The following is a 13,164-nucleotide window of genomic DNA, read 5'->3' as shown; positions in this document are numbered from 1 at the left end:
CCTCGGTCTCTGACCGATTTTTCATTTGTGTGTCCGTTTGTTGTTGTTGTTTTTTTTGATTGATGTTAGCTCTTACACGAGCCACGATCTTGTATACAAAAATAATCATAAAAAAAGGTTAATGGTGGATCGTGGGTGACTCCTCCTTGTGGTTGTGCTCCTCCACCTGGATCCGCCCCCTATACGAGGCTGAAAATGGGGGGAAATAACCATCAGTCACCCACAGGGCTATTTATTATTAAAGTGTTTGGTATGACTCGGCTGAGGTCGGATTTAAACTGTTAACAGCCTCCCAGACTCAGAGCAGACACTCTGAGTCGAAGTTTAACCATTAAACAACATTCGCAACAGCGATCCAATCTTATATCGTCTGTCGCAAAAAAACAAGAAAACGAATGTTACAGAACTAAATACAGTACAAAGTTTGTTTGACAAACCGAGCAGAGAGAAGCGACGTCTCAAACTGCGACCCCTCGCAAATGCCTCGTGACGTGCGCGGTCTCATTGACCAATCAGGAGCGTCCTTCCTAAATCAGCTGTCAGCAGCAGCGCGTCTCTTGTGCTGTCGGTGGTGGCGTGAGCTCTTCGCTCGTTGCGTGCAGCTTGATTATTTGGGTTTCGTGACTTCCGTGCACGTTCGTGTCGATGGCTTTCGTGACTCGGAATGTGGCGAATGCGATGATGACGTCGTCTGTGAAGAAGATGGTGGTGAAGAACGTCACCGTGTTAGGAAGTGGCCTCATGGGCTCAGGAATTGCCCAGGTTCGTGTGGACTGTTTCGAACCAAGGTTGTTGATAAATAGACGTAAAATACTGGAAATCTATTTAATGCGTATGCAATTTATAGTTGAGTCGTGAGGCGATCGCAGACGAGACGAGACAGCTCAGAGATAAAAGTGTGTGTGCTATCTCTATAGTATATCTTATAGTTATACTACTATGTCGTTATATAAATATAATGGAGTTATATAATATAATGGAGTTAATGAGTATATGGTCAAATGTATAATTTAAGTATATATATATATATATATATATATATATATATATATATATATATATATATATATATATATATATATATATATATATATATATATATATATATATAACGAAATTTCAAAATTGAACACTTCACTACGTTTTACATAACAAAACCTTTACAGTGTGGTCTAGCAAGGTGGAATACGACTGACTATACAGTATGTCCCAAAATAGTTTTCAGGTATACAGTGTCCCAAAAATAGTTTACATGATGTACAGTGTGTCCCAAAAATAGTTTTCATGATGTAAAGTGTGTCCCAAAAAGTTTTCATGGTGTACAATATGTCCCAAAAAAAGTTTTCATTGTGTACAGTGTGTCCCAAAAATAGTTTTCATGATGTACAGTGTGTCCCAAAAAGTTTTCATGGTGTACAATATGTCCCAAAAATAGTTTTCATTGTGTACAGTCCCAAAAATAGTTTTCATGGTGTACAGTCCCAAAAATAGTTTTCATGGTGTTCAGTCCCAAAAATACTTTTCATTGTGTATAGTGTCCCAAAAATAGTTTTCATGGTGTACAGTGTGTCCCAAAAATAGTTTTCATGGTGTACAGTGTGTCCCAAAAATAGTTTACATGATGTACAGTGTGTCCCAAAAATAGTTTTACTGATGTACAGTGTGCTCCAAAATAGTTTTCATGATGTGCAGTATCCCAAAAATATTTTGAATGCTGTACAGTGTGTCCCAAAAATAGTTTTGAAGTGTACAGTTTCCCAAAAATAGTTTTCAGGTGTATTGTGTGTCCCAGAAAATAGTTTTCAGGTGTATTGTGTCCCAGAAAATAGTTTTCAGGTGTACAGTGCATCCCAAAAATAGTTTTCATGTGTACAGTGTGACCCAAAAATAGTTTTCACGTGTACAATGTGACCCAGAAAATAGTTTTCAGGTGTATTGTGTGTCCCAGAAAATATCACTTTGTGGAAAATTCTGTTTTTGTTGCAATTTATAACAACTCTGCAGTATGGTCCAGCAAGACCGAATACGGTTATAGTATACTCCCAATTTTTTTCAAGTATATAGTGTATTACAGAAGAAAGTATCACTTTGTTGAAATATCACCATTTTAAATTGCCCAGCAAAGGTGGGCCAAGATGGGCACTCCCACTCCAAGGGCACTCACACCCTCTGGTTTTACCTGCAGGACGGGAGTGCCAATGTCAGCAATCCTAATACTCTTGGCAGGTTAATTAATTATATACAGTATTCATTATATCAATGGCTTTTGTTCAATATTTACCCTGCGCTAGCGAAGCGAAAGCGGTGTTTAGCGATCAGTTACGTATGTGCATACATATGTTGTATGTATGTTGTATGCATGTGCCTGCATTTTTAAAATTCATTTTATCGGCAACCATTGGTCCGATTGACAAAATTTTCACCATACTATATCAACTCATGTAGAATTTTTTGTGATAATTATGACATCTCTTTGCTTGAGACCTTGAGATCCTTGAGACCAGAATGAGGATCCAATATGTACCTTGTGTGTGGCGAGGAAGAGAGGGTTTGGACTGGTGCGCACATGCCATGTATAGTGGGGAGGGGTGAGGGTGAATTTTTAAAAAGTTTTGCTCTATTTCACTTTGGGCTACTTGAAAAGCGCTATACAAAATAAATGAATTATTATTATTATTATTATTATTATTATTATTATCATAGGTTATGTGGTAGGGCACAATCTCGTTTCCAAAAATGTTTTTATTCCTATTTTTATTGGGGTTCCCTACCTATCTCGTATTCTGCTTTGTTATACGGAAACAATAATTGCAAAATAAACAATTTGTTTGTTTATGAAATATCTATATTGGATCTTCGCCTTGAGACCAGGATGAGGATCCAATATGTACCTTGTGTGTGGCAAGGAAGAGAGGGTTTGGACTGGTGCGCACATGCCATGTATAGTGGGGAGGGGTGAGGGTGAATTTAAAAAAAGTTTTGCTCTATTTGTGTACATGCATAATTATACTATATATATATATATATATATATATATATATATATATATATATATATATATGTATATATGTATATATATGTATATATGTATATATATATATATATGTATATGTATATATGTATATATATATATTGTTGCGGATATGGGACTTGGCCTCAATATCCGCTTGTAAATACTCCCCTATTTCCCCAATACTCCCCAACTATCCCCAATCCCCCATTCCCTAGTCCCATTGCCTGTAAATAACACTCTGTAGAACCGACCTTCCCCTTTTTCCCCCATTAAATGTCGTGCCCAGGTCCACCGCATCTCACGTAGACAACTATAGGACATCTTGCTAGTTATTCTTAGTCTATGTCAGTTAAGGACTCGTTTCCATTAATTCTGACTCTTCGTTGCACCAGAATGTGATTATATGGCACCAGTAGTGAGTTTAGGACCTTCCCATACCTCCTCCCATCTTCTTCCCCAAACAACAACTACAACAACAACTACAACAACAACTACAACAACTACAACAGCGGCGCGGGGGGAGTGTGCGTCCTCACACCGGCTCGGTTAGCCGCCATTGACCATGCGCTCCGACGGGGTTACCACGAAGGGGCTCCCTGTCAGCCCCTCGTCAAGGGCGGAGCCGGTAACCCCCCCGCACGCACCCAATGAGAAGCAACGGGCCGATTCCATCTGGGGCGGAGCTAACGAGCCGAGGGCTTGTCACTCCCCGCCGGATATACGCGGCCACTTACCGGACGTGACGGGAGATGCGCCCCCGACTGAAGAAGACAAGTCGCGACCTCCAAGCGCTGAGCGAGCTCCACGCATCGACCCGGTATTGCAGTACCTCCGAGAACGGTGCACCTTGAGCCATCGACGGCCCGCTTTCCTTGCCATCAATCCCCGTGTGAGTCAGTTTTTGTCCTGTTTATCTGTCGTCTGTCGGGGCTAATATAAGAGTGTGTCTAAGTGCCTGCCTTTCTATGCTGTCCCTCTTGTAGTTGTAATCTGACCTTCCGCCCTAATATAACCTCCTCCGGAGGTCTTGAGAACTGAACCCTTGGTGTCGTGTCATTTTACCCAGCCGTTGTGTCCTTTTCCTCAATTGATTTAGCGTAGCGCGACTCGGCAACGTTCGAGTATAATCGGGTAACTTGTGCGGACACGGCGGCCATTCCGCTCGGCCCACCATAACATCAAAGTCGTGTCTGTAACAATTGGTGTCAGGAGTGTCGGATTCGGACCTGGGACTAAATTTATTAGGCCCAAATTTTGGAACACCAATTGTACCACTAGGGTAACAATTGGTGTTGGGGGAGGTAGAATTCGATCCGGAGCGCGTTTCCCGCTCGAAATTATAACGGCGAAATTTGAATTTGTTTTACGAAAATAAAAACCCGAATTTTGAAAGTCGTGCTATGGCGGATCAAGACAGCTGGGTTCCGGTAGAGGAGAGTGAGGCAGGGTCGGTCCAGGACCAAATTGAGGGACGTGAGGAGAGCGAAGCAGCGAGGGTAGCAGACGCGCGAAATAGCGCCTCGCACATGGCCACGGCGCCCACGCCCGCGACCGTAGTAGCGCCGCTGGTAAATTTGGACCTTTTTTTCATACAAATGAAGGCCCTTATGGCCCAGAATAGCGAGCAAATGAGGGAGGAAATGAGGGCTCAGAGTGAGCGATTGGGAAACCAAATGGGGGTAATGAGGGACGAAGCGAGGGGTACCGGTGAGGGGTTAGACAATAATTTTAAGGGTTTAGACAAGAAATTTGGGAAGTTAGACGACAAATTTGAGGGGTTAGACAACGGGATAAAAGAGGTGAGAAATGGGTTAATGGGGGTAGAAAACAGAATGGCCGCTCAAGAGAATCAAATGGAAGGGATGCAAAAGGGGTTAGAGGGGGTAGAAAATAGAATGGCTGCCCAGGAGAATCAGATAGAGGGAGTGAAAAATGGGTTAGAGGGGTTAGAAAACAGGATGGAAGGCAAATTGAGGGACATGAGGGACCAAGCGGAAAGGGAAGTTAACCAAATGGGGCAGCAGATAGAGGGGGTCAGAATGGGGGTAGAAACCAAACTGGATGCTCACAGGGAGGAAATGGAGCAGATGAGGGTGGCATCTGGGCAGGAGATGCAAGTGATGGGAGAGGAGATCAGAAGAGGAGTGAGTGAGGAGGTCGGAGGAGTGCGCGAGGAGGTGAGGCACTGTAAGGAGCGCATGGAGAAGGAGGTGAGAAAGGGGACTGTAAAACTGCAAGGGGGTATAGAGGAGTTGACGCTGGGAATAGAGCAACTGACAGTGGGACAAAAGGAGTTGGGGGACCAGGTAAAGAAGAACACAGCGGTAATAGAGGGTTTAAAATCGACACAGAAGGAGATGAAAAAGGACGTAGGGGTAATTAAAAAAGAGTGTCAGACGGTACATGAGGACGTGACGAGGAAAATGGACAAGGTGGTAGAGGTGATGGAGGTTAAAGAACGGGAGGTGCGGGAGCACATAGAAAAAAATTAAGTGGAGTTAGAGGAAGAACTTAAAGGGGCGCACGAAGAGATGAAGGAGGTGAAGCAGAAATTAGAAGAAGTGGAAGAAGGGATGAGCGAAATTAAGAAGCGACGGAGAGAGGATAAGAAAGAGATAAAGGAGGAAGTAAAAGAATTGGTCCAAAGTCTGTGTTCGGATCGTGATGATGTGCTCATTAACCGGATGAGGGATTCGCAGGTGATGGAGGAGAAGCGAAGAGAAAGAGGACCCGGTGTAAGTGGTGACCAATATGGTCGTGCGTATGATGCGCCAGGTGATTTAATAAGCTTGGGGGTCGAGATAGACCCGGATGTTCGTGAGAGGCCACGAGTGAGGTGTATGGCTGGTCCGGAGGGTATGGAACGAGAGGTGCGAGGTGTGGGTGAGCAAGGTTGTGGTGGTATGGAATGGGTAGCGGGTTGCGGAGGTGTGACCCATGCATCGACACCAACAGGGGTAGTTGTTGGAGGGACCGGGGAGGCACGAGAGCCCCTTGGGGGTAATGTACTGTGGGGGCCCGGCCGGTTCGGCCCCGCGCTGACCCCGCAAGGGGCGACGCACAGGGTCCGGCCGGCGGGCAACGACTCGCATACGAGGTGGTCCCACAAGGTCCCACTCGCGCCGTATGACGGCAAGAGTGATCTACGCGCGTACCTGGCGCAGTTCGACTGTGTGTGTAAGGGCAACGGTTGGGGTGAGGACGAAGGTGGAGTACACCTGGTGGCCGCATTGCGCGGCGCGGCGGCGGAGGTGCTGACGGCATTACCAGCGGGTGCTCTCACCCTGCCAGCCCTCCGCGACGCCCTAATTAATCGATTTGGCATAGAACAGCAGAGCGAGCTTGTTAAAGCTCAGCTCGCGCTGCGAAAGCGCAAGCCCCAGGAAGCCATCGGGGAACTTGCCCACGACATTCGCCGCGCAGTGGGGATCGCACATGCTAGCATGGCAGCGGATTCCCGGGAAAGCCTGGCGCTGGACCATTTTATCCAGGCCCTCCCGGATATTGAGCTCCGGCAACAGCTCGCCATGTGGCGCCCGCAGACTCTGAGCCAGGCGGCTGACGCTGCGGCCCATTGGGAAGCAGCGAGGCCCCTGGCCCGGGGGGGGGCGAGCGTCTCGCAATGGCGGTCCGCCAGGTGGGACCCCCGATGGAGGGCAGACCCCTTAGGGGGCCCGCCCCCGACGTGGGTCCTGACCTGGCGGGCATGGTCCGGAGGCTGGTGGACCAGCGCCTGGCGTGACCTGGACCATGGCAGGCGGCCCCGGAGGTGGCCCGCGGTGGACCACGAGCGGGTAATCCAATTCGGACCTACAGGGGGGGAAATTTGGAATTCCGGAGGCAAGCACCTTATCAGGTGAGGTGCTATACCTGCAACCGTCTGGGTCACCTGGCGCGGCACTGTCGAGCCGCGCGCCGGGATGATCCCCGGCGGTTGAGGTCCTCAACTCCGCCCAGGGGGGAGCGGGTTAGCCGACCCCAGACACCCCCCCGCCAGACCCCGGGAAACTAGAAGGTGTCGGGCACGTAGGGCGGTGTTCGGCAGCAGAGGATGGAGGAGAGCCCTCATTGACGCGACAGGTCATTTATTGTGGCCAAATTGGAACCGGTAGCCTGACAATTAGATGCAAAATTGCCGGCGTGGGGGTAGACGCCGTAGTGGACACAGGAGCTAGCGCCACGATCATCAGCCCTGTGGTCCTTGATTCGAGCGCAGGTGGCTGGGATAAGATCCAGCGCCTGCAAAATTATAGTTTGCAGCTTGCTACCGGGGTAACGGCCCCGATCATAGGGCGTGGTTCTGTGACCCTCAAGTTAGGGTCGGTAAGGAGGGAGATAGATGTTTGGGTGGCGGAGGTGTGCGACCCATGTTTAATAGGGTTGGACCTGTTGACTGCCAGCGGTTGTAAAATCGACTTGTGCCGGGGGATCCTGCAGGTGGGAGGAGAAGAGCTGCCGTTAGGGGGAGTGAGCACGGCCGAGAGAGCGGAGCTGGAGGCTTCCGAGGCCGTGACCATCCCCCCAAGGGCCGAGGCGATAGTGCCGGCCCGGTGGGCAGCTCGCCCAACATGGCAGGAGTCCTGCGGCCTGGTCGAACCGGTGGCAGCGCAGTCCATACCGGGTTTAATCGTGGGCCGCACCCTTGTAAAAACGGACGGACCGATAGTGGCCGTCCGAGTAATAAATATGAGTACAGAACCACGCACTATAGTAAGGGGCACGAGGGTAGCTGGCTGCACCCCAGTTGAGGAAGTCGCGACAGTGAGGGGCGAGAACGTCCAGCCGAGCCGACCCCGGGGGGAGCCTTCAATAACAAGTAGGAATTGGCCCGATCCCATTTGCGAGATGGTAAATCGTAGTAGCGTAGAGTTGGGAGGTACCCAGAGGGAGGCCTTACACAAACTGGTTGGGTCCCATTTGGACCTCTTCTCCCTGTCCACCGAGGATATTGGACGTACGGGCCTGGTGAAACATCAGATCCACACCGGTGAGGCCCGGCCTATTCGTCAGGCCGCCCGACGGCTCCCTTGGAGCAAGAGGGCGGAAGCTGACGAGCAGGTTGAAAAAATGCTCGACGCAGGTGTGATCGAGCCCTCGGGAAGTCCTTGGATGTCACCTGTTGTGCTGGTCAAAAAGAAGGATGGGACCACGCGGTTCTGCGTGGACTATCGCCAGCTAAACAACGTGACACTCAAGGACTCATATCCCCTGCCAAGGATTGATGACACCCTCGATGCCGTTGCGGGCTCAAATTGGTTCACAACTTTGGACCTCAAGAGTGGGTATTGGCAGGTGGAGATGGATAGGGCAGGGAAGGAGAAAACGGCATTTTCCACAGGTAAGGGACTGTATCAGTTTACTGTGATGCCGTTTGGTTTGTGTAACGCCCCCGCCACCTTTGAAAGATTGATGGAGCATGTACTAGGCGGCATGCCATGGCAATCATGCCTGGTGTACCTGGATGACGTCCTGGTACATGCCCAAACGTTCCCCCAGGCAGTAGCTAATTTGGACCAGGTGTTCGGGTGCCTCAGACAGGCAGGGTTGAAGCTGAACCCGAGTAAGTGCACTTTGTTTGCAAGAGAGGTGGCCTATCTAGGTCACGTGATCGGCCGCGAGGGGGTAAAAACGGACCCAGACAAAATTAAAGCGGTAGAGGAGTGGCCCGCACCACGTACCATCAAAGAGGTGCGGGGATTTTTGGGACTCTGCTCCTACTACCGGCGCTTTGTGGCGAAATTTGCGGAGTTGGCCCGTCCCCTCCACCGGCTTACGGAGAAGGGGACGCGATTTAATTGGACACGGGAGTGCCACGAGGCCTTCCAAAAATTGAAGGGGTGTCTGACATCCGCACCCCTTCTAGCGTACCCCACTAGCAACGGGGCATTTACCTTGGACACGGATGCGAGCCAGGAAGGATTGGGCGCAGTTTTGTCTCAGACACAGGAGGGCGTGGAGAGAGTGATTGGTTATTATAGTCGGGCCTTAAGTAGGCCCGAGAGAAATTATTGCGTCACTCGCAAAGAGTTATTGGCTATGCTGGCTGCCATGAACCATTTCCACCCGTACTTGTACGGGCGGAAATTTTTGGTTAGAACTGACCATTCCTCCTTGCAATGGCTCCTTCGGTTCAAGGAACCAGAGGGCCAAATTGCAAGGTGGTTGGAAAAGTTGCAGCAGTACGATTTTGATGTGGCCCATAGGGCCGGGAAGGCCCATGGTAATGCGGACGCACTCTCTCGGCGTCCTTGTCTGGGGGAAAACTGCAAATTTTGTGCGAGACACGAGGAGAGGGAACAATTGGGCGATTCGGACCCGACCCTCGTTGTCCGGGCAACCCGGGTGAGAGGGCCAATTTTGCCACTAACCGCAGATGAGGAATTCGGAACTTTGGCATGGAGCACGGCCCAGCAGGAGGATCCTGTCCTGGGGCCAGTATTCAATTGGGTCAAATTGGGGCAAAGACCAAAGGGGGAAGAGGTCACCCCCCTCGGGGCACAAACAAAGGCATATTGGGCTCAGTGGCAGACCCTGGAATTGAAGGATAACATCTTGTATCGCAAGTGGGTGGAGGTTCCCTCTGATAGAACTTCCTGGCTGGTGATAGTCCCTGACAAATTCAAGAACGTCATATTGCAACAGGTGCATGGTACCCGCTCCGGCGGCCATTTGGGCAGGACAAAGACAATATCGCGGGTACGCCGGAGGTTTTATTGGGTGAATATGGGGCGCGACATACAGGACTGGTGTCGGAGATGCGACGCCTGTACTGCCAAAAAGGGACCAGCACGGAGGATGAGGGCCCCCCTTCAATTACACCAGGTGGGGGCCCCCCTAGAGCGGGTGGCCATGGATATCTTAGGCCCACTACCCCGCACCCGCCTAGGTAATAAGTACATCCTCGTTGTGATGGACTACTTCACCAAGTGGCCGGAGGCCTACGCCCTCCCCAACCAAGAAGCAGGGGTGGTAGCGCAGGCCTTCGTGGAAGGATTTGTGTGCCGGCATGGGATTCCACAGGAGTTGCACACCGACCAGGGACGAAATTTTGAGAGCAAATTGCTAAAAGATGTGTGCAGTCTCCTGTCAATTCGGAAAACCAGAACAACGCCTTTAAGACCTCAATCTGACGGGATGGTGGAAAGATTTAACCGAACTCTAATCCAACAACTGGCACTGTTCACCGCCACCCGTCAGGATGACTGGGACGAACATCTCCCTTATTTACTCATGGCCTACCGAACCAGCCAGCACGGGGCCACCGCATGCAGTCCAGCGTTGCTTATGTATGGGCGGGAGTTACGGGCTCCCGCCGACTTGCTATGCGGTCCCGTGCCAGACACAGTGGTTAACCCGCCGAGGGAGGGGTACGCACGTCACCTAGAGGAAGGCATGGAGCTAGTCCATGCCTTCGCCCGCCGCCAACTCCATCTGGCGGGGGAAAAGATGAAGCGCAGGTACGACGACCGGAGCCAGGGGAGTCAATACGCTCCGGGGATGAAGATTTGGTTCTTTAATCCCCGGAGGCGGAAGGGAAGGTGCCCAAAGCTCACCTCCCCCTGGCAAGGCCCAGGAGTCGTCCTGTCGCAAATCTGTGACGTGGTCATTAAGATCAAAATGGGGCCACGAGCCCTCCCTCGGATCGTCCACGCCGACCGGATAAGACCTTACACCGGCGAGCAGGCGCCCCCGTGGATTGCCTCGGCTTTAGATGCCGAGGCGGGACCCAGTACCTCTGAATAAGGGGGGCTCATTAGTGCCAGAGGACTGGGGGATTGAGGAGCGATGGGCCCGGTGGGTAAGGGTGGCATCTCTGCCACCCTTCCCATGCGGGGGGCAAAGGAGCAATAGCTTATGGGGTGTATGGCAGTGAAAACTAGCCCGGGTGGGTTAGGTTATATTGTAGGGATCTAGAAGAGATTGACATTAGGTAACGTTAAGGTTAGTTAGTGACTGATACCTGTAGTGGGGACGCAGGTAGATTAGTGTGGATGATAATGACGAGGGAGCGCAATAGTTTAAAGGGGCGACTGGGAAGCGCAAGTTTCAGAGGGGAGTAGTTAGAGGAGATGATGCCGTGTGTGTGAGAATTGAACAGGTGTGATTGCACAGGTGTGCAACTGGACAGGTGTGTGGAGCAGTGTATGAGTAGTGAGTGTGTGGATCAGCGCGAATGCGCTTGGGGAGAGAAGGGTGCAGGCGGCACCAAGAATGAGAGCACAGGTGTGCAAGTACAGGTGTGTGGAGAGAGTTGGAGTAAGTGGTACGGAGTGGTGTGCATGGTGCGGAGGTGTGGAGGGGGGAAGAGTGGAACCCTTTCACGAGTACCCGGGGTGGGTAGTGTAAGTGTTAGGTAGAGGGTATAGGTAAATTGTGGGTGGATATTGGCATTTGTGGTGCGGTTGCAGAATGGTGTTGTGGATGGGTGCATTAGTGTTGTGGAAATGGCTGGGCGTGTAGCCTGTTAGTGTGTGTAGTTGGTTGGGCACTCCACCACTGTGAGGATGTCGGCCAGGTGAGGCCGCAGGTGGGCTCTGGGAGCCGGTAGTTGTGAGTGGGTGCCTGAGGATCCCGGGTGTGGATCGGGCAGCCCAGTGCCAGAGAGGGCACCGAGTGGGGAGAGCGCCAGAGGGCCTTCCCCAGGTAGTTAGGTTAGGGTAAGGAGCAGGTAAGCTCGGAGGCAACTGCAGTGGTGGAGGTGTGCAGGTGGGTAGACCCGCTGGGAGAGGTACACGCCACAGCCCAGAAATTGTGCGAGGGCACCGGGAGATGAATCGGGGGAGTGAGACCCCAAATTGAAAAGCACCACAGTTTGGCCAATGGGAATTGGTTTTTAGAACCCATAGTGTAAGAGGGCCAATGGTTTGGCCGGAGAAAGACCCCGGGTAGTGTAAAGTTGTTAAAGTCATTTAGGAAATAGTTAGGATTGATGAACCTGTCGCACCATACGCAGCCACTTACCTGTGGTGATGATGATGACTCCACACCTGTGTTTTCTTTGTTCTGTTGCAGGAAGTAAGGACTGCTGTTGGATTTGTGAGACGCATCACGACGTGGATGAGACATTGGGGTGATTCCATCTCTCCCTCCCTAGGAGGGACTGATGATGAATTGGTAATGGCAAATTTTGATGTTGAGTTGGAGATGGCAAATTTTGATGAGAGTTGAAAATGGCAAATTTGATTGGTTAGGAGGGAGAGAAGACGAATTTGGTTTATGGGAGGAACGGGGAAGACAGTAGGGACGTTTGTTGATTGGTAAAGTAGATGTTTATGGGTAGTGTTGTGTTTTGTGGATGCAGTAAGGGGTAAGGGAGGGGCCATGTAGGTTACCTGGTGGGGGGGGGGGGCGTACGGTAGGAACGTACCTGTCTCACCTGGTTCCCATGTGCCCCCAGTGTGCATTACCTTGCATTGCGTGCACTTTTGCGCCCTTACCACCTTACTCACTTGTCTGCTTCTTTTGTCTCCCACCTCCGAGGATCTGGCTTTGGGGCAGAGAGAGAGGAGAGAGAGGTGCTGGCTTCGCAGTTGTGGGCCTGCACTTTCGCTGCTTGCTGCTTGGATCGATACACCATATGGACCGCAATGTTTGTGGCCACCCACAATGGACCGCAGTTCTTTTGCGGCCAAGCACCACCCATGGATGGACCTATGGGTCAACGTGGCACCTATGCCATACAAGGTGAACCACTAACAGTTGGCCCCCTGACGGCCACAATAGAGAAATGGACGCGGTTGGCGCCTTTCTTTATTTTTTTGAAAGAGGCAAGAACACCAAGTGCACCACACGAAGGCAAGACCAGCGGCAGAACATCAGCCGGCTGCGACACCACCGGTGATTTATAAACACTTTATTGGTGCACCGGATGGTGCTGACTGTGTGATGGGGTGGTGCTTTTGGTGCTGGGAAGGGGTGCTCTGCACATTATTAAAGGCCGTAGGCCACAGAGCACTCGTGGGTTGGTGTATCGATGCTGGCATGCGTGCTCTCTCTATGCATAACATCTGCATGTGTTCCTCCAAAAACAGGTCCTGGATCGTAGTGTAAATAGCAGCGTAGTCTTGTAAATAATGCTCCCTACCGGCTGTATGTTTAGTTTGCGAATTCTTTCCGGATTCGGTTATCCTGTGGGTGTGTTTCTGTGAGGA

At 50.7% G+C, this 13,164-nt stretch overlaps 1 protein-coding gene across 2 annotated transcripts in view; it reads left to right on the top strand.

Annotated features, from left to right (window-relative positions):
* The first annotated feature begins 218 nt into the window (after positions 1-218).
* HADH (hydroxyacyl-CoA dehydrogenase) overlaps positions 219-13,164 on the top strand; it is a 91,884-nt gene continuing 78,938 nt past the window's right edge. Inside the window, exon 1 of one of the 2 annotated variants that reach the window (XM_068112560.2) lies at positions 219-762. In XM_068112560.2, the coding sequence (XP_067968661.1) occupies positions 646-762 (117 nt within the window). In that variant the 5' untranslated portion in view covers positions 219-645. Of the gene's footprint in view, positions 789-13,164 lie in introns of both variants that reach the window. The other variant, XM_078775905.1, reaches the window with a different exon arrangement.

Source organism: Myxine glutinosa, chromosome 4, assembly GCF_964187855.1.
Source record: "Myxine glutinosa chromosome 4, kmMyxGlut1.1, whole genome shotgun sequence".
NCBI lineage: Eukaryota > Metazoa > Chordata > Myxini > Myxiniformes > Myxinidae > Myxine > Myxine glutinosa.
Note: the sequence above shows the minus strand (reverse complement) of the source record. Positions and strands in the feature narration are given on the sequence as shown.